Raw genomic sequence first — 25,196 nt, forward strand, 5'->3', positions numbered from 1 at the left:
TAAAAGCCGAAGGCATTAAATTTTGGTTTGCTACAAGAGCACAACATATTATCTGAGCAATAAAAATTCATTTGACAACTGAGTCAGACCAATTTTCTATGGAAAATCTAGCAAAAAAAAAAAACCCCACAAAACTGGGGGTGGTACATTTCAGAAACAAGTCTGTTTGGGCTTAACTACAGCTGACAACTGGAGAAGGCAATGGCACCCCACTCCAGTACTCTTGCCTGGAAAATCCCGTGGGCAGAGGAGCCTGGTGGGCTGCAGTCCACGGGTCGCTGAGAGTCGGACACGACTGAGCGACTTCACTTTCACTTTTCACTTTCACGCATTGGAGAAGGAAATGGCAACCCACTCCAGTATTTTCGCCTAGAGAATCCCAGGGATGGGGGAGCCTGGTGGGCTGCCATCTGTGGGGTCGCACAGAGTCGGACACGACTGAAGTGACTTAGCAGCAGAGCTGACAACAGGCAATTAATGTTTAACTTAATGAATGGTAGCTTTTATGACATCATAATCAGATCTGATACGGTTCCTCTCCCTGCAGCAACTGTGTTCCAGTGGATGGCTCTGAAATGGTCCTCAGCCTTACTCTACTCCCATCTCCCCCTCACACCGCTGAAATATCTGACGCTGATGGATCAGCCATCAGCATTCAGTGCTACTACTCCAAATAAGTAGACAAAAACAAGTAAACACATATACAAGAAAAGAAAAAATAAACTTACAGGAGATACATCTGTTCTGCTGTACTCTGATCCCCTTATATTTTCAAGGTGAAGTATTAATATATATTAAATCTTTTCTATTATGAGACAAAGCAGGTGATAGAACAATTAATTTGTATATGATAACAGGTTACAGAGATGACATATATGCAAAGAACTTTTGCATGTATGTCAAATGAACTTTTGGGGGTTTAGATTTAACATCCTAGGCTTCTAGACTAGTAGAAAGCAAATGCTGTAGTTCAATCTCATTTTCTTCTGCCTTTCAGTTCACACTATGTATGGTGATGTGATCATTATGAAAATGGCCAAAAACAAGGAGCTTAAGAGTTAAGGCAGCACAGAACCCTCATGATCCATAAATTATTAATTTGTTCCTCCTGAGAGCTAATTCTATCCCACATTGAATGTCTGTGCAGTCTTGGAGAAATACATTGATTTCTTCATTTTACTTGCTTTTCTAAATTATGATACTATAGGCTTTTGCTTAAAAGTGGTATTGGGCTAATTATCTCTTAATATAATTCTCTGAAATGCCTACCTAAAATACCTGCAGAGAAAGAAAGAAAGAAAAGGAGAGAGACTAACTTAAAAAGGACAACCAACATACTAGATTAGTTTTGAATAGTCAACTTTTGATAATATGTAAGTACAACATAAAGGTACTCCTAGCCACTTCAGGACTCAGAAGATGTTTCCATGGTACCTTTCTAAAATTTTTAACCAAAGTGCTTCAGCTGACAGAAAAATTCAGTCAACATTAAAAATTCAGAATGAGGAAAATATGGTAATGATGTGCAAAAATACTAGTAAATCAAAGTGTTAAATAAAAATAACTGTTAAGTTGGATATAAAACTTGATGCAATTATTTAAAAAATATTAAAGGATAAGTTAATTATAACTCCTTATGACATGCTCAGTTGTGTCCGACTCTTTGTGACCCCATGGGCTGTAGCCTGCCAGGCTCCTCTGTTCATGGGATTCTCCAGGCAAGAATACTTGAGTGGGTTGCCATTCCCTTCTCCAGGGGATCTTTCCAACCCAGGACTGAACTCGGGTCGCCTGTACTACAGGCAGATCCTTTACCATCTGAACCACCAAGGAATTATAAAATAGCAATTTACTTACAATTTATTTATAATCATTCAGGTTGAATATCTTATATTATTTCAATAAAAACTGAGTGACAATGGAGGAAATTTTTAAAAATTCAATAAACTTCTCAGCATTTGCAAAGGAGTATCATTATATACTATTTCATATTTACATTGACAGAGACATAATTCAATAAAAATACAAAGCTAATCTCTGGCAAAATACAAATAAGATGTATTTTGAAAAACAATAAGCAAAGTTAAAAGATATAGGACAAACTGACTGACTAACTGGATGGAGGTAGGATAGAAATTGCAAGACAGTTTGTCAATTGAAAAATTGCTATCCTTAATATATAAAGAGTTATTATGAATCAATAATAAAAATGTAAACATCCTCAAGAGTAAATAATGGGAAAAAATATAAAGAAATGGCACTCTCACTACACTTCTACTGAAGGAGAACACATAGTTTAAAAAAAAAAAACACTTTCCAGAAATTTGATAACATATATCAAGAGCTTTAGAATTTTTCACCTACTTCGACAGAGAAAGTCAATATTTGGAAATTTATTCTAGATAAATGATCAGATGGAGGCTCAAGATTTCTGAATTTGGATGTTCATAACAATGTTATATACAATAATGAAGAATTGGAAACTACCGTGCTCAGTAACACAGGAATGGTGCAACTATGGTATTACATACAGTAGCCATGTAAATCACACTTTCTAAGAATATTCAGTATAAGAATAAAATCTTCAAAACAGAAACAGAGAAGGAAAATACAATATTATACTATGATCTCAATTTAAGGGAAAATGTTTACTTATATATATGTATAAAAGGGGGCTTCCCAGATGGCTCAGTGGTAAAGAATCTGCCTGCCAATGCAGGAGATGCAGGTTCAATCCCTGGGTCAGAAGATCCTCTGGAGGAGAAAATTGCAACTCACTCCAGTGTTCTTGCCTGGAAAATCCCATGAACAGAGGAGCCTGGCAGGCTACAGCCTGACAGGGGTCACAAAGGATTGGCTAAGACTGCGCAACAGAGCATGAGCATGGTGTATAGGAAATCAAACTTTGAAAAACTACATCAGAATTTCAACAATAGTTACATTTCGCTGGAATGAGTGACTTTTATTTTCTTCTTTGTATATTTTGTTTATATTTCAGCATTGTAACCTAGACACCTATTATTCTTACACCAGAAAAACATGTTTAAAAAGTATTAAATTCTGAATGGAAACTAATCAATACTGATAAGACTTGCAAATTGTTATGCCTACATATCTTTGCATGGGAATAATGAGCTTCAGTCCTAAGAGCTGTAAAAATATATATATATATTGATTCAATCTTTCCTAACAACTATGTGTTCTGGCCTAGCTGGATAGGTTGATTAAAAAACTAAAGCCTTAGATTTAATTCCATTTCTGATCAATTTAATAACAACATACATTCAAGTGCCCCAATGCAGGGCAGCCTTTGCTGAAATCAGGATTTTCTGGTAAAAAAGAATCATGAACAAAACATTCTGGGATAGTGCAGCACAAACCAATCACCAACAGGAAAACATGCAAACTGAATTTCTTACACCAGCCAACCAATCAACAGCATTATTGGGAGGCAGAAAATGTTATAAAATATTAATTACACACTGGCATTTTGACCACCACCTTCTTAACTTTGCATTTAAACTTTCTTTTCCAATTTTTCAAAATAAGAGCAACCACTTATCAGGCACTAACCAGGTGCAGGCTCAGTTCTCATTCTTTACTTATATAATTTCTGTTCTTTGCACCACCTCTGTGGTGTCTATTATTATCCCCCAAAGGGAATTTTCTCAAAGAATCTGCCTGGATTTGCCAAAGAGCACAGGGCAAGTAGGGATTCAATTCCCCCTTTTCCCAACGAACTTTTGCTTTGATACCCAAACTGTCCTCCTACAAAAACATATAAACCCTGGGGGCTGTGCCTTTGTCAACCTCTTTTGCTTTGTTCCCCACTTCATTCAACCCCAGATATCTTTCAAATCCTAGTTAGACACAAGAAGGCTTCCCAAACACCTCAACCAGGCTAGGGACAAGCTTATCTCTATTAGCATGCCTCACATATTTTAAAACTATTAGTGTTAATTTTGGGCTTCCCTGGTGGTTTAGATGTTAAAGAATCTGCCTGTACACAAGAGACCTGGGTTCGATCCCTGGGTCAGGAAGATCCCCTGGAGTAGGAATGGCTACACACTCCAGTATTTTTGCCTGGAGAATCCCAAGGACAGAGGAGCCTGGCAGGGTCAGTGGGGTCATGGGGTCACAAAGAGTCAGACACGACTGAGCAACAAACATTTTCACTTCTTTTCCAGTGTTACTTACCTGTTCTTTTTAAAGGACCAATTTTCTTCTAGAAAAGAAACTGTCTAATGCTCCCCCAGGTGATTAGTTTCAGAAGGTAATTTTAGTAAGCCAGATAATTGCAAACAAATTATTTTGAAATACCACTTTCAATTGCACGTTGTCAGGAGTTGAATTTTCAAGTGTAATGAGTGTAATTGATTATAAGAGATTGCTTTCTCAAAATGATGCAGTAGCTGCCATTGCTGGTTGCAAAGCCTGCCAAGTGGGAGGATTTCAATGTTTAAAGTATCCTGATAGACTGTGAGAGGCCACACTTAAAATATCGAAGAAGAGCTGGCTTCTTCTCCATAGCTCAGGACATCCCCAAATGATAAGGACCCAACTATGCCTTAAAAGAATTGTAAATATAAACACTTTGCCCCACCCGAACTGAGAAGCCACTTGAACTGGACACAGTGTTGGCCTTTGAATAACTCCAGCAGTGTGATCTTGTCTCTTCTCTCTCAACACTGGAAGCAGTGCCCCCGATATTTGAGGAACAAGACCTACTCCTACCCTTCTCCCTTGGGTAGACACTGGGTATATAAAAGTGTGGAATGCTATGACAGGGGATAAAACTTTGCTTGCCTGTTATAAAAGTCTGGGGCTCAAGGTCAGTGGGTGCTGGTAAGGAGTACAAGGCTTCCACTGAACTCCCATTCCTACTTTGAAAGAAATTCTGTGCTAATGCCCCCCTGTCCCCACCCAGGAGACTTCGAGCTCTGAGGACAAGTATGCCTGATACTCACCTCGGTGAATAACACACGGTACAGAGCTTGGCATACTGTAGGCATGCAACAGATGTTGGCAAAAACTGCTGTTGAAGGTGTACCTCCACAAAACCCACTGAGATTAGCCTCCTGACTCCAGAACTTTAGAATCATCCACTCTAGAATTGTCTCTAGAATCAGGCACCATAGCTTCATGAGACTTACCACGGCTATGTGTTCCTACTTAGACTACAGTATAAACATGTCATATGTACGAATCATGGAGCACATGCTCGGTAAACACAAACATGCAAATGAATTCTGACTTTCAAAAAACAAAGAGATTTCAGTCTTTTTTGTTCATAGTACCAAGAGTGATGACTTTTCTGTCTTGAACTTCTGTTTACCTGTGAGTTACCTTCATCTCAGGTCAGCCTGAGTAATGACTGAAGGGAAACTGAGAACATGAAGATAAAAATGCATGTAAGGAGATTAAAGCTTTTTCTATCCCAATGTAATGGCCGAGGTAGATAGAAGGAGTAAAGGCCTGATAAATGTGCCACATATCATAAAACAAGAATGACAAAATGGCCTAGCAGAAACCAAGAAACAGGAGGAACACCTGTCCTCTATACAATCTTCATTTTGAGAAGTATCTGGACATATAGCACAAAGGTCATTCCATCAGGTGACTTGGAAGTCAGCCTCATCCTCTCATGCACTAAGTATTAGATATAATAAAGAGCAAAAGACGGTCTCTCCTAACATTTGGCAATTTGAATATATACCTTGAGTTTGTGCTTCATTTTCAGCACTTCTAAATCAGGGGTGGCAATGTCTTGCTTTGTGAGTGGGTCTGAGTGGTATGAACAAGATTCCCCATCAGCACCTTACCTTTGGGCACCTTGGCCCTCCATCTCTCCCGGTTAATGTGTACCACCTCAGTCCAAGTGGCTTTAAAGCTCTTATAGTCAACAGGGATGACAGAGTTGTTGATTGGGGCACTTCCCTCTGAGCCAGAGCTTTTGACACCTGATCGCTTTACATCTGTTGAACTGATGTTGTTCAAACTGGAGGGTGAAAAAAAAAATACCAAAGAGAGAGTTACAGTTTGAAAATGTGTGCTGATAAGCAAGCCTAAGAGAAGTGTAGTGAACATGTATCAAGTTACTGTTGTGAAATTCCTGGGACCTGAGATTTGTCATTTCTATTTTCAATATGCAACAGCTGGGAAATTCTCCATTTTCAGCAAGAAAAAATAGTCAAGGTTTCAGTCTCACGAGTATTGATAGTCCCAAAGGTCCCCATATTTCAAATGTTCTTTTTCCATATAACTAGGTTCCCCACACATGAGTTCTGTCTTTGACTTCCTGAAATTAACCCACTTAAACTTGACTTCCATTTGGTTCCAGTTTGCCTACCCTCCTTCACACTGACCACATCTCCAAGTTACTTAGTCACTTGTTCTCTTTCTCTCTAGCTCCACCTCCTCCTGGACTCAAGAAACTCTGACCCCAGGATACCCAAGGCTAGAATAAGCGGACTTCCTCATGTACCTGAGGGAAGGCAGAGAGGCATGGAGATTGTGAGAGATCAGTCATGCATAAGACTTGTCTTTTAATGTAATACCACTGGAGGGGTTTCCTTGGTGGCTCAGTGGTAAAGAATTCGCCTGCCAATGCAGGAACCATGGGTTTGACCTCTGGTCCGGGAAGATCCCACATGCCTTGGGGCAACTAAGCCTGTGTGCCACAACTTATTGCGCCTGTGCTCTGCAGTCTGGGAATGGCAACTACTGAGTCCTGAGGCGCAACTACCAAAGCCCAAGTGCCCTAGAGCCCGCGCTCTGCAACAAGAGAAGCCACTGCAATAAGAAGCCCATGCATTGCAAGGAAGAGCAGCCCCTGCTCACTGCAACTAGAGAAGGTCCATTCAGCAACAAAGACCCAAACAGCCAAAAATAAACAAATAAATACAATTACAAAAATATATAATACCACTTGAGGCTTTAAACAGAGGCAACTTTAGGAAATACAGATATATATATATATATATATATATATATAAAATATCGAAGTGCCATCCTTCTGGGAAACTTTACTTTTCTGAAGGTGTACTTAGTTTAAATTAATTTTTATTGGCATACAGCTGCTTTACAATGTTGGGTTTCTACTGTACAGCAAAGTGAATCAGCTATATGTACACATATATCCCCTCTTTTTTGGGTTCCCTTCCCATTTGGGTGACCACAGTGCCTAAAGTATCACACATTTCCAGGGAACTCCAGTCGTGACTGGCACAAATACAAATCCAGTGAATGATAATCAAGACTAACTAGATAAGTAGAGCAGATCTCAGCCCAGTGCTGGCAGAGCTGTGGGGGTGTGGGACTCAGGCAGGGGGCTTCTGTCCTCCTTGTCAGCAGCCTTGACTAGGTCCCTTCACCTTAAGCATTCCTGGGTTCCCTCTGTCCTAATCTCCTTGTCCTTCTTCCTCTCATTGCTCTTCTATTCTTTTTCTTCTTCATTCTATTTCTCTCCTTTATGACAGGGCCCAAGGTTTTGATGGATGAGGAGGAGGGGACAGCAGTACTAGTGGTAATACCAACCATTTAATACTAGTGAACACTGAGCATTAGCATTATTGTAGCTGCCACTTCCTCTGTGCTGGACCCTGTTATAAAGGCTTTGAAAGTGAAAGTGAAGGCGAAAGTGAAAGTTGCTCAGTCTTGTCGGAATCTTTTCAACCCCATGGCCTATACAGTCCATGGAATCCTCTAGGCCAGAATACTGGAGTGGGTAGCCCCTCCCTTCTCTAGGGTATCATCCCAACCAAGGGACTGAACCATGGTCTCCTGCATTGCATGTGGCTTCTTTATCAACTGAGCTATCATATATATATATATATATATATATATATATATAGGCTTTACGTAGATTAAATAATTCACTTAATCCTCCCTGCAACCTATGAGTTTTCCCCACTACTTAATTTTCTTCCTGAACCTAGAAAAGAAAGTTTCACTTAATATGATAACTCTGATCCATGGTTCTTTCCTTTTGGAGTACGGGGAGCCAGGACTCTCTGGGTACAGCAGGTGAAGTGCAGTGACTGACGATGTTGTGGGCAAAGCCACCAAAAGAGAGAACGGATGGGGTCAGGCTGGGGGCAGTACTGGGAACCTGTATGTCATGACCTGGACCTTGATCACCCACTTACAGGCCAGCCTAGAGAATACAGAGTGTACAACTTTGACTCCTCTGACACAAAGGAAGAAGCAGACACGTGTCATGAGGAGGAGGTAGGGTGAACACGATTAAGAAGTACCACCCCCATCCCTTCCAGAAGAAGTCTGTCCCTATGCACAGACCATCCTGACCCCCAGCTTTCAAGCTTCAGTACTGACCTTGAACGCCTCTGCCCGGTGCCCCCACTTTGAGAGGGTTCATCAATGAATGGACTCACGATCTTTTCTGTCATGTCTGTGAGCACAGTGAAGGTGGGTTCCACAATGAAATCAATGAAACCTGGAGAGAAACAGCAAAGTTTCAGAGGAACTACATAGTAACTGGGGCCTTTCCAATGTTCCCATGCAAACTGATGACTTGTAGCTTTCTTTTAAAATTCATCTACATAGGAGTGCCAAATCAGATTAGGAGAGCTTAGGTTGGTCGTAATCATTTAATATATTGCTTACTTTGACTATCATATGAGTCAGATCCATTTCTCCTACATAGCTTTCCTTTAACGTTTTAGTAGATAATTCAATAAAATGCTTAAAAATGCAAATTCAATATCTACTATGTAAAAAACACTGTGATGTAAGTTGTAACACAACCTGCCTGCCCTTGAACGTTTACAGGAAAATTCAGTGAGCATAAAAATGGAAAGGGCCAAAGGAGAAGCCCAAAGAAAGGCCCCTAGGAAGGAAAGGGAGGGAGGGTATTTTCCTTCCCACTGTGAGAGCTGCAAACAGCATTAAGGAGGTTGTGATATTTGAGCTGAGCCCTAAGGCTATTCATTCTAGGTGGAGGGGGTGCAATAAGCAAGGTGACAGGACAGGGAAAACTGCAGGATGTGTCTGGGGAATGACTCGAACTTAGGAATTCTTTTAGAATCAGAAAGGGAAAGCCTGGGAAGGGTCATGATCTGTTCAGGGAGGGAGGTTCCAAAGTACCAAGCTAGAGCTTAGGACTTAGACAGGCACTAGACGCCCCTTAAGATGTTTGGGCAGCGTTGTACTAAGATGTTTTCTGCTGTTATTTGGGAAAGTTAATCTGGCAAGATGGATGGGGTGGGAGAAAGCAATGGAGGCTGACACTGGGAAAATCATTTTAGAAGCTTCACTTCACAAATCTCAAAGACAAAGTAAAGGAGGTGAGATCCAGTGCCATCTTAAGGTGGATGTGTGATGGAGGCATGGATATGTGCACAGCAGTAGGTGGTCTACCTATAGATGGAATCTGTCAGAGACTTCCACCAGGAAGGCAGAGAGAACAGAGATAACAGGGGAGAGTGTGACCTGGGAGAAAGATGGTGAACTTCATCTTAGGTCTGCTGACTCAAAGTATCAGGGCCATATTTGGATGGAAGAGGGCCAACAGGGCTGGAAGCTAGGAGAGGGGTCAGATCTGGAAATGTCACCTTTGAGAGATCACCATGTTGGAGAGATAGTTGATGCTGGGCTGGAGTGATCATCTCAACAACTCAAAAATACCAAAGTGTCCGCTGACTCGTCAGGAGAAAATATATGATCTGGGACTAAGGGTGGTAACTCATTATTACACAGTGACATGAAAGTTGGAAGGAAACTAAATGCCAATCAAAGGAGATACTGTGTGTGAAAATATACAAATGCTTACTTGGCTTTTACAATGACCAAGATAGAAATGCTGGCATTCACATCACAGAAGTGAAGGATGATAAAAAATTCTGTAATGAAATTGGCAAGACAAAAGTTGTCCTATAAAAGTAGCAACAGTATTATGATAATGAAATAATAATAATTCACATATATTACAGTTATTAGCAGTGCAAAAGTATTCTTAACCCAAAAAAAACATGCTATTTTTTTTTTTTAAAGAAAGGAAGGAAGGAAAGAAGGCAGCAGAAAGGAAAGAGATATTTTAAAAGAGCCGTTCCTGGCAGTAAGGTCATCCAGGAAATGGTGCTGTCTTGGAAAGTGGGCTAGAGGAAGCATCACTGAGAAAACTCTTGGTACTGCATGTAGAATGGTGAGACTGAAACAGAATGGGCTTCCCACCACTAATTCCTGTCATTGCCTTAGGACTGAAGCCCCTTTTTCTCTTGTCAGGGAGTGATGGAGATAGCAGTGTCACTGTCTAATCTTCCCAGGAACCAGTCACACTCCAGGAAGGAGGATGGGGACAGTGGCTTCATCACCCCAACTAGCCAAAGCCACGAGTACAGCAGCAGAAGGGAGCCAGGTTCTAGCCGAAGAATCATGAGGAGCATCTGAGCTTACTTCCAGACACCCTTCTCCAGTTTTTCTCTCCATCAATGGATTGGCAAACACGTACCTACTTGTGACTGGGCAACCATGGTGGACTTCCGATCACACAAAGGAGAAAAAGGCAGACCCAGCTCTGCTTCTCTATCGCCCTAGAAAAACAGGAGGTCAAAGTAAATTAAGAACAGAAGGCTGAGCCACCTTCAGCTGCCACGAAGGCCACTGGTCTTTCTTTTCATTATTACAATTACATTATGTAGTAAGTCCTGCCTCTTCTGCATAAAAGACACCAAGAGGCTGAAGCCCTCCAGCATCCAATCATTCCATCCAACTGCAAAAGCGCATGCTATTGTATAGAAAGCCTCATCAGGCAGCAATAGGTCTCCTGAGGAAAATAAGCAAAGCAAAGCATCCTGTGGCCAAAAGCCAGCACAGCAGTCAGAATTCTTATGTGTTCTCCAGTCATACTGTGCCTACCTGTAGCCTTTCTTGAGCCTGCAGACCCCTTCAGTTGTGGATAGTGTCTGAGACACCAATTCTAACTTGACTGATTCAGAATCATTCTCCGAATGCTACCTAAAGCCATACACAACTGGAATTAAGTGCTTCTGGGGCCTTCCCTGCAGGGCTCAGTGGTGATGAAAAGTGGAACAAAAAAGTAGTAGAGTAAATAATTGCTTCTGTTTATCAAGTTAGACAATAATAAAACATGATTCTCTGGCCAATATGTTCTCAATCTCACCAAAAGGCAAGACTATAACAAGCAAGTGCTATGGAAAGTCTAATTAATGATGGAGATGATTTTAAAGAACAGCTCTGAACCAGAGCTCAATACTTCAGTCACACATCCAGAGGAAAGGGAAAGTGGGTCACGCCTCTGACAGCCACAAAGTTGTGTTTATTCAATTCACAAGAAAAGAATCTGCTGATGTTAATGGTTACTGACTTTAGTTTGAACCTGGCCTTGCTCCCACCACTTGATCACAGCAAGTGTATTTTTCCCCCTCTATATTTCAGTTTTGTCACCTATAAAATGTGGGATAATAATCCCTATGTCATCAATAACAATGACAACTACATGAGAAAATGTATACAACTAAAGTCAAAGAACAAGTATTATTTCTCGATAGATATTTCCACTAAGTGAAGATCTGAGAAACATTTATTGAACTTATTACATCTAACTGTTACACTCTGACTATAATAAATATCACCAATGAACTAATGGTAAATAAAGAGTAATAACAAGCTAGTTCAACAACCAGGTCTAATTCAAAAACTGAATGTTTTTTCTTTCTAAGACATATTAGCAAAGAGAAAGGAGCTAACTAACACGCACATTTAAGATCTATTGAAAAGAAGGGAAAGGAATGGGCATCTGAGGAAGCTGAATAGTGGGGCTCACAGTGGGTGCTGGGACATCCAAGGGTCTCAGGAACAGTCCTGAAGTGGCTAAGTTCTGTACCCTTTCCTGTATTAACAAACCATAGGACACAATGGTCCTTCTGTTTCCAAGTATGCCTTGCTGAGGGCTGCTTTATCGCTCAAGTAGCATGATAAAAAGAACTTATTCCAAAGCTATTTCTATTTGGGCAATATGATGAGAAGGAAGAGTATTTATAACATAAATGCAGTTGTGCAGATGGTTCACTGGGCTAACTCAGCCAACACAAATAAAACTCAATCTTATCCCCTTTGAAGCATTTTAGTGGGGGTAGCTCAAAAAGAACACTAACTGCTTGACTACTAAGACATAAGCATTTATTTGAATTTTATTTCTGAAAAGTCTAAACATCATTAAGCAACTTATCCTACGGACTTGCCCATACCCATATCACTTACATCCTTTGCATTTAAATAACTACTAATTTCTATAAACCTATTTTAAGATAGTGACCTCTGAATTCCCTCTGGAGGACACATACGTTTATAAACTGGAAAAAATACACAGAAATTAATACAGAAGAATGTACTTCTACAGGCAAATCTAGCTTGACTAATACAATATTGTATGACTCCACGACTATTGGCCATTGTGGAATTATTCATTCACTTTCCTCTTTATTAAAGAGGTCAATGTTCTCCCAAAAAAGGGCAATAGTCTCAGTTGGCACAAAGGATTTTTTTTTTAGTGAACTCGTTTTTTTTTTCAGGACAGTGCACAAAAATAAATAACTTTCATTCTTGTGGGAGGGGTTAAGACAGCTGACTTAAGCAATCTACATAAGCTATCTACAAAAGGAACGCAATGAATGCCTGATTCATGAACAAAAAGGTGAATTTGGTTAGAAATACTCAAGTCCCTTTGGCCACTTGGACATCTGTGATAAGCAAGCTGAGGGAGCAATTAGGCAGTTAACTGTTCACAACCTCCCCTTATTTCCTGTCCACATAGCTAGACTACACTGTCCAGAATCTCTGCCAGTTTGTGTTAGATAATAAAATAAGAGGAGAGAGGGTATATTTGTACCACAGTTCTGGCCTACAAAATCTCCCATCCCTATGTCTTTATGTCCTTCCTTCTTCTGCTGCCTTGATGTAGATAAGCACCATGGAAGCCATGTAGATGGTAGAGTCTGGATCTAAAAGTACTGCTTGTTGTAAACCATCTGCCAATCAAGAAACACTTGCTGGTACTTTACATGAGTTGGTGATAAAGTTTCATTTTCTGTGTGCTGTTTTACTTTTGGGGGTTTGTTTGTTACCGCAGCTATCTGTAAGCAGCAAACCAAGCAAGAGAAACAAAGGTTCTTTGTGTATTGGAACTTTACAGGGCAGATTGCATCTCTCAACACAAGAGCTTCAAAAGATCACTGGGTGATATCACAAGAGAGTGTTTCCCAGTAGAGAGGAGAAAAGGTAACTAACTGGGGGGACGACAAAAGCATCAAGTTGAACAAAATGCAGCAGTATATACTCATCTTTCACAGGGAAGAAGTTACCAATATGAGGTATGAGCAAATTAAGTAAGACATCTTTGCCTCCCCCTCTTAGAAATTATCTTCTTAAAACAGAACAAGAAACAACACAAACACAAACAAATAGCAGGAGAAATCTGTAAACTCGATCAAAACCATGTGAGGAACAACTGTCAAATGCTGTGAATATCCTGGAGGGGTGATGTAAGATGCCCAGAGAAAAGGCCTATGGCTGAAGATGTCAGATAAAGCTTGAAGAATAGAGGTTTTCAAAATTCACTCAGATAGGAAAAATACCCTATATCCATCATGTAGGAAAACCAGAGAGACAGCAGACACTGATGTGAAGAGCTACCCTGAACCCTATTTAGCTTCAAGAAATAGTAAAGAAGAAAATGCTGAATGAGAAGATATACACGCATGACAAGAGTGTCTGGATAACAGAGACTGTACCACGAGCAGTCCTACAGCTGTTGCCTACTGCTGACCAGGAAGAAGCAAAGGCTAACACACACGCACACACACCAAGTCATAGAAACCTCCTAATAAATCATGCCGCTTAGAACACTGCTATTCCAGTTTCTCCCTGGCACTTATCTCCTGAAAATAGTTGCTCAAAAAATAATGCATTTTACTCAAAGATGGTAAATAATAATCAAAGGAGGAGAAGGGGAAGGAAGGGCAGAGGAAGAGGAGATGGAAGTGGAAGAGCAAGGGAAGGAGGAGGAAGAGGTAGCACTATACCAACACCAGGAGGAAAAAAAAAACCTATAGAAAGATACTTTATGTGAAAAGAAAAAATGGAAAAAGAAACAGAAAAATAAAAATAACAGATAGGGAACATTCATCAGAAAAAAAACAGTGCCACCAAGTGATGACCAAACATACACACTCCCATTATGGGAAAAAAATTCCTAATATTATTAAGAACCAGGGCTCAGGGAAACAGGAACTAGCAGAGCTCAGGGAAGATATGGAAAAGAAAAACAGAACCACCACATAAATGAAGATTGTAGTGGAGGCAGCATGAAGGAGAGTTATTTTTGATAAAAACACATTAAGAGACATGGAATTCAGGAATGAAAAAAATACCATTCATCAGAGAGTTATAAGACAATTTAAAGGAAAATAACAGAGAAGAAAAACAAGAGGGGCAACATACAAATAACTGTTTTTCCTAAAGAAGGAAGCAAATGGAAAAGGAAAATCGTTAAAGATTTCATCAATGGAACTTGAATTGATACAGAAAAGGAACGCACCAGGCCCCAAGAAAAACCATTATAGAGCAATCATTATTGATATATAGCCTAGTAATGTCACTGGGCTTCAAAGGTAAAGAAAAAATTCTTAGGGCACATAAGCAAAAATACATACCACCTAGACATGAAAATAATTCTAGCATGGCCTCCAACCTCTGCATAGCAACATTCTTAGGTGGAAGTCATTTGAACAAAATCTAAAAAAGACCTCAGCTCAGTTCAGTTCAGTCACTCAGTCATGTCTGACTCTTTGCAACCCCATGGACTGCAGCACACCAGGCCTCCCTCTCCATCGCCAACTCCCAGAGTTTACTCAAAGTCATGTCCATTGAGTTGGTGATGCCATCCAACCATGTCATCCTCTGTCGTCCCCTTCTCCTCCTGCCCTCAATCTTTCCCAGCATCAGGGTCTTTCCCAATGAGTCAGCTCTTCACATCAGGTGGCCAAAGTATTGGAGTTTCAGCTTCAGCATCAGTCCTTCCAGTCAGGACTGATTTCCTTTAGGATGGACTGGTTGGATCTCCCTGCAGTCCAAGGGACTCTCAAGAGTCTTCCACAATACCACAGTTCAGAAGCACCAATCAAATCAAAAAAGACCTCAGGGAAAGGAAATTTGATTCAAAAAATGTCTTACCCAAGCAAACTGTGACCCAAGTATAAAAGCAGTAGAAAAACTTGCAAACACACTGAAATGTGGCTTTTAGCATTCCTAGAAGACACCACTCAAGGAACAACTTTGACCAACCAATAGATGAATGAACCAACCATGGCCAAAGTGCCAGCACTGAGTACAGCCAAGACAAGAACAACTGGAAAAATTATGCTTTTGCCCAACTTGTTTATTTTCCATCTTTCTGGGTCACACTGTTTTTGGTGTATATTTTGGAAACAGCATATAGTACATGAGATAGAATGCTCACTTAGAAAATAGAATTTAGAAATAATACAGCCAACAAACAGTAACAAGGAATTAGTCATGTTATGAAAGGAAAAGGGGAAAAGTGTTGGGAGGTACTGAATAAGCAGTAGCTTTCTTATGTGTATAGATGGGGGTGAAAATATACCATTTAAACCTGATATATATATATATAAAGGAATAGTGAAAGTGAAGTCGCTCAGTCGTGTCCGACTCTTTGAGACCCCATAGACGGTAGCCTACCAGGCTCCATGGGATTCTCCAGGCAAGAATACTGGAGTGGGTTGCCATTTCCTTCTCCAGGGGATCTTCCCGACCCAGGGATTGAACCCAGGTCTCCCTCATTGCAGGCAGACGCTTTAACCTCTGAGCTACAAGGGAAGCCCATAAAGGAATAGAGTTATACTAAATGACAAAGGTACAGACTACAAGAATTAAGCAAGTTGATACAACTAGCTGTTGGGGAAGAGGTAAGAGGAAGTAGAAGCCTGCTAATTTTTATCGATACTATCTAAATAAATAGAGGATATAAAATTTGCATTACCAAAAAAAAAATTTTGCATTACCAAGTTAGCCAATATTAAAACTAAAAACATAATATAAAACTTCCAAGTCATCAGAAGAAATAAATACATAATAAGCAGGTGGTACAGCCAATATAGTGAACAATTTAAAAATTAGCCACAAAACAGAAATCATAATATAAAATATCATAGTACCTAAGAGCAAAGATTCCTGTCATATCAACAGATGTTAATATGGTTAATTTCAAATACTAAAAGAATCTTAGATTGGCTCATAAAAAACCCCTCAATTATAAGCAATGTTTAAAAGACACATCCAAATCAAAGTGTCTCTGAAAGGTTAGGTAAAAAGTTAAAAGTAAAAGGTTAAAGTAAAAAGACAAGAGTCTGTTCTTAAAATGAGCTGAATTTGAATTCTAGGTAAAAGCATTACATAAGACAAAGAAGGAGGCTTTATAATGATAGAGGATTCAACAAACTATAAAAATCTAGCAATTATGAATATCTAAGAACCAAATAACACAGAATCAACATTCAGGAAGCAAAAACTATACTACATAGAAACAGAAAATAATAATAGAAACACCTGTCAGCCCACGAAACATCACATTTTAAAAAATAACATAAAATACCTAAAACAACATAATTGATAAGGAGGCTATGCCTGGTGTTTTGTACTTTGCAAGTAGAAGATAAACTGAATTCAAGAGCCATGACCATTCACAAAAATTGATTTTTTTAGTAGGTGAAAAGCAAAGTTCACAATAAGGCCCAAACAATGAAAAATTCTGTGATCAAATTTTTTTTTCCCTCCACCCCCCCACCGTGATCAAATTTTGGTAAGTCACAAATCAAGTACAAAAGTAGAAAGCAAAGGAAACTACCACTGGGAAAATCACATAAACAAACACATCCATTTGAAGCAACTCTTAGTAAAGAAAAATCAAAACCCAGATTACAAAATATTTAATAAAGAAAGATTGTGAATACACTGCATATCAGAACCTACAAGATTCATGAGTGACAAAAAGATAAACCCCTAGCCTTACATTTACTAATATTGAACAGGCAGAATGAAAATAAATGAATTGGACATCCAACTCGGGGAGTTAGCAAAAGAAATGAATTAATAATAATCAAGCAGAAGAAATAAATTAATAAAAATGAAAGCAGTAATTTATATCATAAAATAAAAAAGAAATAATCAAATATTCAAATGATCAACTAACTTTATACAGAAGAGAAAAGATACTGGTATATGAAATAAACAAAAAATGGGACAATAACCACAAACACAGGAAATTAAAAGAATTGTAGGCAATGTCTGTAAAATATAAAAATATACAGCAATACTTAGGAAATGAATCTCCAGAGTTTCTCAAGATGTATTTACCAAAAAGGCAAACTCACAGTTTCTTAAAGTCAGTATTTCATTGAAAAAGACCTGAGGCAGAGGCTTGCATTTTGTAAAATATGGTTATAAAACTGAAGATGTAACTTACTCTTTCAGCAATGCATAGAAGGTCTGGTCTATCAGCACTGAGGCTATGGCCTTATTTTGAAATATAACCCAACATCTAAATGTAATTTTTTCAAAGACTCTACAGTCCCATTGAGATTTCCCATTTGAACTGTCCAATTTTAAATCTATAGTTAAGAGCTAAGGCAACATTTCTCCTACAAGGGTTACTTACCATGGCTTATGGCATCTGGGTTAAAATATTAAGTCAATAAAAATAATTTACTGAATCATAATTGCTAAAAAACATAGTTCCAGTCCAGTGAGCTAACATTCCATTCCCAATTGGCAAGAAATTCAATATGGTTATTTTCATATTGCCTCTGGTACATTTTCTTTCAATTCAAGCTTATGTTTGTGCAAATAAGGTTTCCTTTAGTGGGAAAAATGTTCATGTTTAAGTAATTTCTCATATTCAGTCTCTCACAATTAAAAAAGGAATAACTTCAATACCTCAAATTTATGAGTTAACTATGATTTACCTCTAGCTTCAGATTAAAATTCCTAGTTTACAGTGGGTGTATTACAAAAGCAATGATCAAAAAAAGCATATGATAATGGAAGTAGAAATTACAATTAGAAAAGTAATTTCTGGAAAAAATGGCTCAAAATTAACCCTCAGTTAAGACTGAATTTGGAGTCATTCTTGTATATACAACATGGCCACACCTGTGCAATGCTAGTTCCTCTCACCCCTTGGGTTCCCCTTGAGAACCACTCTGTGAGGCCAAATGTTGACCATGTAAGGAGACAGCCATGTGCTGAATAAGGAACCTGCTGGCATACTCACAGAACAGCTTAGCGGGGGCACACAAGTGTACATGTGTTGGACAGAATGTTGGACAGAATGTGCACTCTTGGACAGAATGAAGAAAACACTTAATGTGAGGAGGACTCTAAGGAAAAAGGCTGGCCCAACCTTCCTTTAAATCCCATGATATACCCCGAAACAAGTCACAGATAAGACCATTGGGAACCAGAGCAGTGATTTCACTAGTCCCAGGCCACAGGCAGCTGGAATAAGAATTCCAATAAAGGGGCTTCTGAACTTTGCTTAATGTACAGTTAACTTAGTCCCACCTCAATACCAAATACTGTGTGCAGCTTCAGAAGGAAAGAAACAAACACAGAAATGCATTCTATAATTTCTACATTCAAATGAGAATCCTGAGAGTAATCCTAAGAATACTTTGCTTCCAAAAATCTGAGTAACCGGTGAAAGGGTATATCTCTTGTCAGTTTAGGGGACAAAGTTGAGACTGGCTAATATGTAATGTTTTACGGAACTTCAGAGGTCTCTGAATCTGTACTGTAATCTCTCTCAGTAAATTAACAAGAACTAATGAACTAACCATATGAACTTGAATTAACTGTAGTTCTGGTCCCACAATCTAGATGCCATTTTGCCTTGAACCTCAGGACTTCACTTCTCAAAGCAGATATTTTAAATGGCAACTCTTCTTGAGATGAGTTTTGCACATGCCTGGGTTTGAGAAGACAGCAGTCTTGGTGCTATGTATTTATTTACCATTTTATTTCTCTACTCCTATGCAGCTTAAAAAAAATAAAGCAGGGTATCCTCATTAAAGACTCTGATTTTTCTTGTAGAAAACACTGCCCTGTGTCTTAGGATATAGTAAGTTTAAATATAATTGGAACAGTAGCTTCAAATAATTTTCTGAACTCAAATTGTTCCAACTGGCTTTGCATTGGACAACATGGGTTTGTCTGCTAGAAAGGAACAGCCCAGTCAATTATAACAGAGATGCAGGTTACAGTGACTGCCATTTGGTTACCCAATTAGAAAAAAAAAGTAAAAGCATACCTCAGATGATATTTTGATAAAAGATTGCCAAAAGGAAATGTTTCCCCCACACCAAACAGAAAGGCATAGAATAGAGTACCATAACATTCTGAGAACCAGAAAGTAGGTGAGAGTCAAACATCACATGACCAGAAGGCCAAAAAATAAAAGCTGTGAACCATCCCTTCAAAAAGAAGATAACTGTAATCACAAAAGTCCTGATTACTGTGCTGCTGAAATATAAAAGTCAGGCTACGCCCACAGATGACACCAGTGAGGGGAAAGAAGCAACAAGGTACCTGTCTAAAGAACTCCTCCAGGAGTGACATGGTCCAGCGATGGTGGAGCTCCCACGCTTTTGCTGGATGGCTGATGTCTGCCGTGTGCAACATCAAGGATAATGCTTTTGGCTTTTCAATTCTGTAAACCCAAAGGCCCCAAACACATAATGACCAAACTCACAAAATCTTAGTAAGAGTTTTTAAAATACCACTATTTTTTAAAAATCCCTTCCATTCTCCCATCTCAAAGCCCACTGCTGCTGAACAGGGGGGAAATCATCATTCCATCCTCCAACTGGGACATTTATCAGCATGGTCTCCATGTTTATTGAACTGGACACCTCAAAAACTGACTCAAAACCATTTCTGGAATATCTTCCATCATGAAAAAGACAACAAGAATCCAAGACTCACTCACTGACCTTTATTTGTTGCCTCTGCATTGAAGGGATCTTTTAAATTCTCATTAGTGCAAATTGTTACTAGCCTTATTATTTTTTTTAAGCCTGATGAGAAATATCCATGATATGTAATATTCCCATGTGCTCTCCTCCAAGCATCACTACTTTATGAGACCATTTAATAAAGTTACATTAAAGGAGATAAACTTTAAAGGTACAGTGACACGGACAAGTAGGAGGTCAAACACCTATAAAAACACATGAGGTTATAGGCTCACTCACGCTTCTGGCTGTTGAAGAGCAGTCTTCATTGCTTTGATTTGCTGAAAATGACAGGACATATCTGTGGCCATCACCATCTCAATTACCAAGGTCCGAAACTCCCTTTCAGAGATACATCACAGAGGAAAAAGGGTGGAAGTAAAAAATGGAAAGTAATAATTAGTTTATTCTTTTCCAGTTCTAATCAAAATCAGTTAATTAGTTGTGATATTTCAAATCTAACAAGTCTTTTAGGTAGACTTTTATGAGAAATAGAAGATTAAAGATGAAGGAAATCACTTATTAGGAACACATGTGGAAAGCACATCATTGGAAAATTAATTCACAGGGAAAATTTCAATGAAACAAAGTATAGGAAAGCACTCCTTTTTGCACTGAGCTCAAGATTTGAGAAAAAATTAATTTGAAATTAATCCTAGGAGAGTGACTGATAATCCATGGTGCACACGGGATATAGGGATCCTACTTTTTAAAAGTAAACATTTTTAGAGCAATTTTAGGTTTACAGAAAAATTGAGAAGATAGTACAGAGAGCTCTCATATACCCCTTTTCCCCTACAGTTTCCTTCATTACTAACCTCTTACTTTAATGCTGTACATGTATTATAACTGATGACCAACATCTACACTTTGCATTCACTCTATCCCATGATTCGCCTGAGGGACCATTCTCATGTTGCACAGTTCTATGGGGTTAGACAAATGCATCCACTCACGTTCCTACCATTAATAGTATAAGAATCGTTTCCACACCCTAAAATCCCATGTGCTTTGCCTATGCTTACCTTCTTGGCCTTGAACCCCTGTCAAACACTGATCTTTTCACTATCGCTAAGAACTTTATTGAGGTAGAATTTGCATAGAGTAAACTACTTCCATATAGGCTGCACAATTCAATACATTTCAATGTATTGTGAATACTTTCTCCTACTCTTGTCACTTTTTTTAAAACCAGTATCATTCAAAGAGCAAAAGTTTTATATTTTAAAATAATTATTTAAGGTTTTATGCTTTGGGGGGTCCTGAGAAATCTCTCACTACTGAAAGGACTTTTCCTCTGGAAGTCTTACCATTTTAATCTTTTATTACATTTAGGTCTATGATCAATTTCAAGATAATTTTTGAGTATGATGTGAGGTAAAGGTAAAAGTTTTTTTTATATTGATATCCACTTGCTCCAACACCATTTGTTGAAAAGCTTTTCCTTCCCCCATTGAATGCCTCTAGTCAGAAACATACTGGAAGGTTTTGTATAAACCTAATTTTAACCATTCAGTATTGCCTTGACTGAGACTGCCTTCAGAGACAAAAACATCACAGTCACCTCTTCCTATTAGAGTCTCCAAATTTCAGCACATCTTCAAAATTTGTCCAATTTTTTTTACTCTCTAGAGCCCTCAAGTCATTGGAGGTTGTGTTTGTGTCTCTGTATTTTGTTCACTGTTGTTGATGTTCAGTCACTAAGTCATGTCCAACTCTTTCTGACCCCATGTACTTGTAGCACGCCAGGCTCCCCTGTCCTTCACTATCTTTCATTTTGCTCAGATTCATGCCCATTGAATCAGTGATGCTATCTAACCCATCCTCTGACATCCCCTTCTTCTTTTGCCTTCAATCTTTCCCAGCATCAAGGTCTTTTCCTATGAGTTGGCTCTTCCATCAGGTGGCCAAAGTATTGGAGCTTCAGCATCAGTCCTTCCAATGAATATTCAGGGTTGATTACTTTTAGGATTGACTGATCTGATCTCCTTGCTGTACAAGGGACCCTCAAGAGTCTTCTCCAGCACCAGAGTTCAAAATCATCAATTCTTCTGCACTCAGCTTTCTTTATGGTCCAACTCTTACATCTGTACATGACTATTGGGAAGACCATAGCTTTGACTATACAGACCTTTGTCAGCAAAGTGATGTCTCTGCTTTTTAATATGCTGTCTAGGTTTGTCATAGCTTTCCTTCCAAGAAGCAAGCATCTTTTAATTTCCTAGCTTCAGTCACTGTCTGCAGTGATTTCCGAGCCCAATAAAATAAAATAAAATCCACAGCTTACACTTTTCCCCCTTCTATTTGAGATGAAGTGATAGGCCCAGATGCCATGATCTTCATTTTATGGATGTTGAGTTTTAAGCCAGCTTTTCCAGTCTCCTCTTTTACCTTCATCAAGAGGTTCTTTAGTTTCTCTTTCCTTTCTATCATTAGAGTGGCATCATTTGCATGTTTGAAGCTGCTGATATTTCTCTCAGTAATCTTGATTCCAGCTTGTGATTCATCCAGCCCAGCATTTCACATGATGTACTCTCTGCATATAAATTAAATAAGCAGGGTGACAATATACAGCCTTGTCTTACTCCTTTCCCAATTTGGAACCAGTCAGTTGTTCCATGTCCATTTCTAACTTGCTTTTTGATCCACATACAGGTTTCTCAGGAGACAGGTAAGGTGGTCTGGCATTACCATCTCTTGTAGAATTTTCCACAGTTTGCTGTGATCCAGACAGTTAAAGGCTTTAGCATAGTCAATGAAACAGAAGTAGATGTTTTTCTGGAATTCCCTTGTTTCCACTATGATTCAACAAAGTTGGTAATTTGATCTTGTTTCTGTCTAGTGTTAATAGTTGCTATTTACAGAATTCCCTTATGAGCAGCTGAACTGGCATTCCCAGTGTGGGATTTCATGTTTTTCCACTTTGCAATGCAGTAAATACATGGTAATATATTCACTTATAAAGTCCTTAAAAAGTCCACTGCACTTATGTATCCAAATAGAATCTACCAAATATTAAATTGCTTTCCTAGAAAGATGTAAAATACTAAGTAAATGTCATCTTTGGGTTAATGGGCTTTACTGAGAGCCCTAAAAAAGAAGTTAATGTTTTATTTATGGGATAATACCAGTCTTGAAGTAATGTATCTCAATATTAATAAAATATGATAAAATAATATTTTCAAACATGTCCTTAAATGAACACTAAATCTATGTAACTTAAGAAGTTATCAACTACAATCTTTTCTTAACTTACAGAACCCCCAAAAACAGGAGTAGCAAAAAAGTATGGCACTATGGGTTATAATTATAAAGATGTTTCCACTGAACCAGAAATTCCTGTATCTGAGATGCTCCATGACCTAATTCAACTATATTTCACTCTTTTTGAGATAATAAAGATTGTGCTGACTTAAAAAAGAACAAAAATATATAAGGCTACCACATAAACAGATTTCATTAAACTATATTTTCCAAGTGACTAATTTAACTTTTTATATACTAAATTTACTTATGTCTTGCCACACCATTCATTTTTATAACTTATTTTGATCAGAGGTAGGATTCAAAGTATTCTCAACTAGTACTTCACAAATAACAACCAATAAGAATGCAATTCAGTTCAGTTCAGTTGCTCAGTTGTGTCCAACTCTTTGCAACCCCATGGACTGCAACATACCAGGCCTCCCTGTCCATCACCAACTCCCAGAGTTTACCCAAACTCATCTCCATCGAGTCGGTGATGCCATCCAACCATCTCATCGTCCGTCATCCCCTTCTCCTCCCGCCTTCGATCTTTCCCAGCATCAGGGTCTTTCCCAGTGAGTCAGCTCTTCATATCAGGTGGCCAAATTATTGGAGTTTCAGCTTCAACATCAGTCTTTCCAATGAACACCCAGGACTGATCTCCTTTAGGATGGACTGGCTTCCTGAGTCCAAGGGACTCTCAAGAGTCTTCTCCAACACCACACTTCAAAAGCATCAATTCTTTGGTGCTCAGCTTTCTTTATAGTCCAACTCTCACATCCATACACGACCACTGGAAAAAACCATAGCCTTGACTAGATGGACCTTTGTTGATAAAGTAATGTCTCTGCTTTTTAATATACTGTCTAGGCTGGTCACAACTTTCCTTCCAAGGAGCAAGCATCTTTTAATTTCATGGCTGCAGTCACCATCTGCAGTGATTTTGGAGCCCAAAAAAATAGTCTGTCACTGTTTCCACAGTTTCCCCCATCTATTTGCCATGAAGTGACGGGACCGGATGCCACGATCTTAGTTTTCTGAATGTTGAGCTTTAAGCCAACTTTGTCACTCTCCTCTTTCACTTTCATCAAGAGGCTCCTTAGTTCTTTACTTTCTGCCGTAAGGGTGGTGTCATCTGCATATCTGAGGTTATTGATATTTCTCCCAGCATTCTTGATTGCAGCTTGTGCTTCCTCCAGCCCAGTGTTTCTCATGATGTACTCTGCATAGAAGTTAAATAAGCAGGGTGACAATATACAGCCTTGACATACTCCTTTTCCTATTTGGAACCAGTCTGTTGTTCCATGTCCAGTTCTAACTGTTGCTTCCTGACCTACATACAGGTTTCTCAAGAGGCAGATCAGGCGGTCTGGTATTCCCATGTCTTTCAGAATTTTCCACAGTTTGTTGTGATCCACACAGTCAAAGGCTTAGACATAGTCAATAAAGCAGAAGTAGATATTTTTCTGGAACTCTCTTGCTTTTTCGATGATCCAGTGGATGTTGGCAATTTGATCTCTGGTTCCTCTGCCTTTTCTAAAACCAGCTTGAACATCTGGAAGTTCATGGTTCACATATTGCTGAAGCCTGGCTTGGAGAATTTTTAGTATTACTTTACAGAGCTAATGATAAATAATTATGATGTTTGCATTGGTTCATATTTATGTATTCCAGTGTGAACTGATATATTCTGGTGTGTTGCAATGATTCTGGGTTTAGATATTGCCAAAACCAGCCTAATAAAACTCAGGGCTAGTGTTAGGGTTAGGGTTAGTGTACTAACATAGCAGTACACTGAACAATGAATGAGGCTCATGATCATAGCAAAGTGGAAGCACAAATAACATAACTAAATTCTGACAAACATATAGTTAAGTACAAATAGAA

The 25,196-nt window shown here is 38.9% G+C and overlaps 1 protein-coding gene across 14 annotated transcripts in view; it reads right to left on the reverse strand.

Annotated features, from left to right (window-relative positions):
- PDE1C (phosphodiesterase 1C) overlaps positions 1 to 25,196 on the reverse strand; it is a 585,243-nt gene that overhangs the window by 67,716 nt on the left and 492,331 nt on the right. For all 14 annotated transcript variants that reach the window (XM_020908903.2, XM_070468295.1, XM_070468251.1 and 11 more), the window contains 5 exons: positions 20,304 to 20,405; positions 19,639 to 19,759; positions 10,469 to 10,550; positions 8,335 to 8,455; positions 5,823 to 5,998 (listed from right to left, as the gene is read on the reverse strand). In XM_020908903.2, coding sequence (XP_020764562.1) covers positions 5,823 to 5,998; positions 8,335 to 8,455; positions 10,469 to 10,550; positions 19,639 to 19,759; positions 20,304 to 20,405 — 602 coding nt within the window. The remainder of the gene's footprint in view (positions 1 to 5,822; positions 5,999 to 8,334; positions 8,456 to 10,468; positions 10,551 to 19,638; positions 19,760 to 20,303; positions 20,406 to 25,196) is intronic.

The sequence above is a fragment of the Odocoileus virginianus genome, chromosome 1 (assembly GCF_023699985.2).
Source record: "Odocoileus virginianus isolate 20LAN1187 ecotype Illinois chromosome 1, Ovbor_1.2, whole genome shotgun sequence".
Taxonomy (NCBI): domain Eukaryota; kingdom Metazoa; phylum Chordata; class Mammalia; order Artiodactyla; family Cervidae; genus Odocoileus; species Odocoileus virginianus.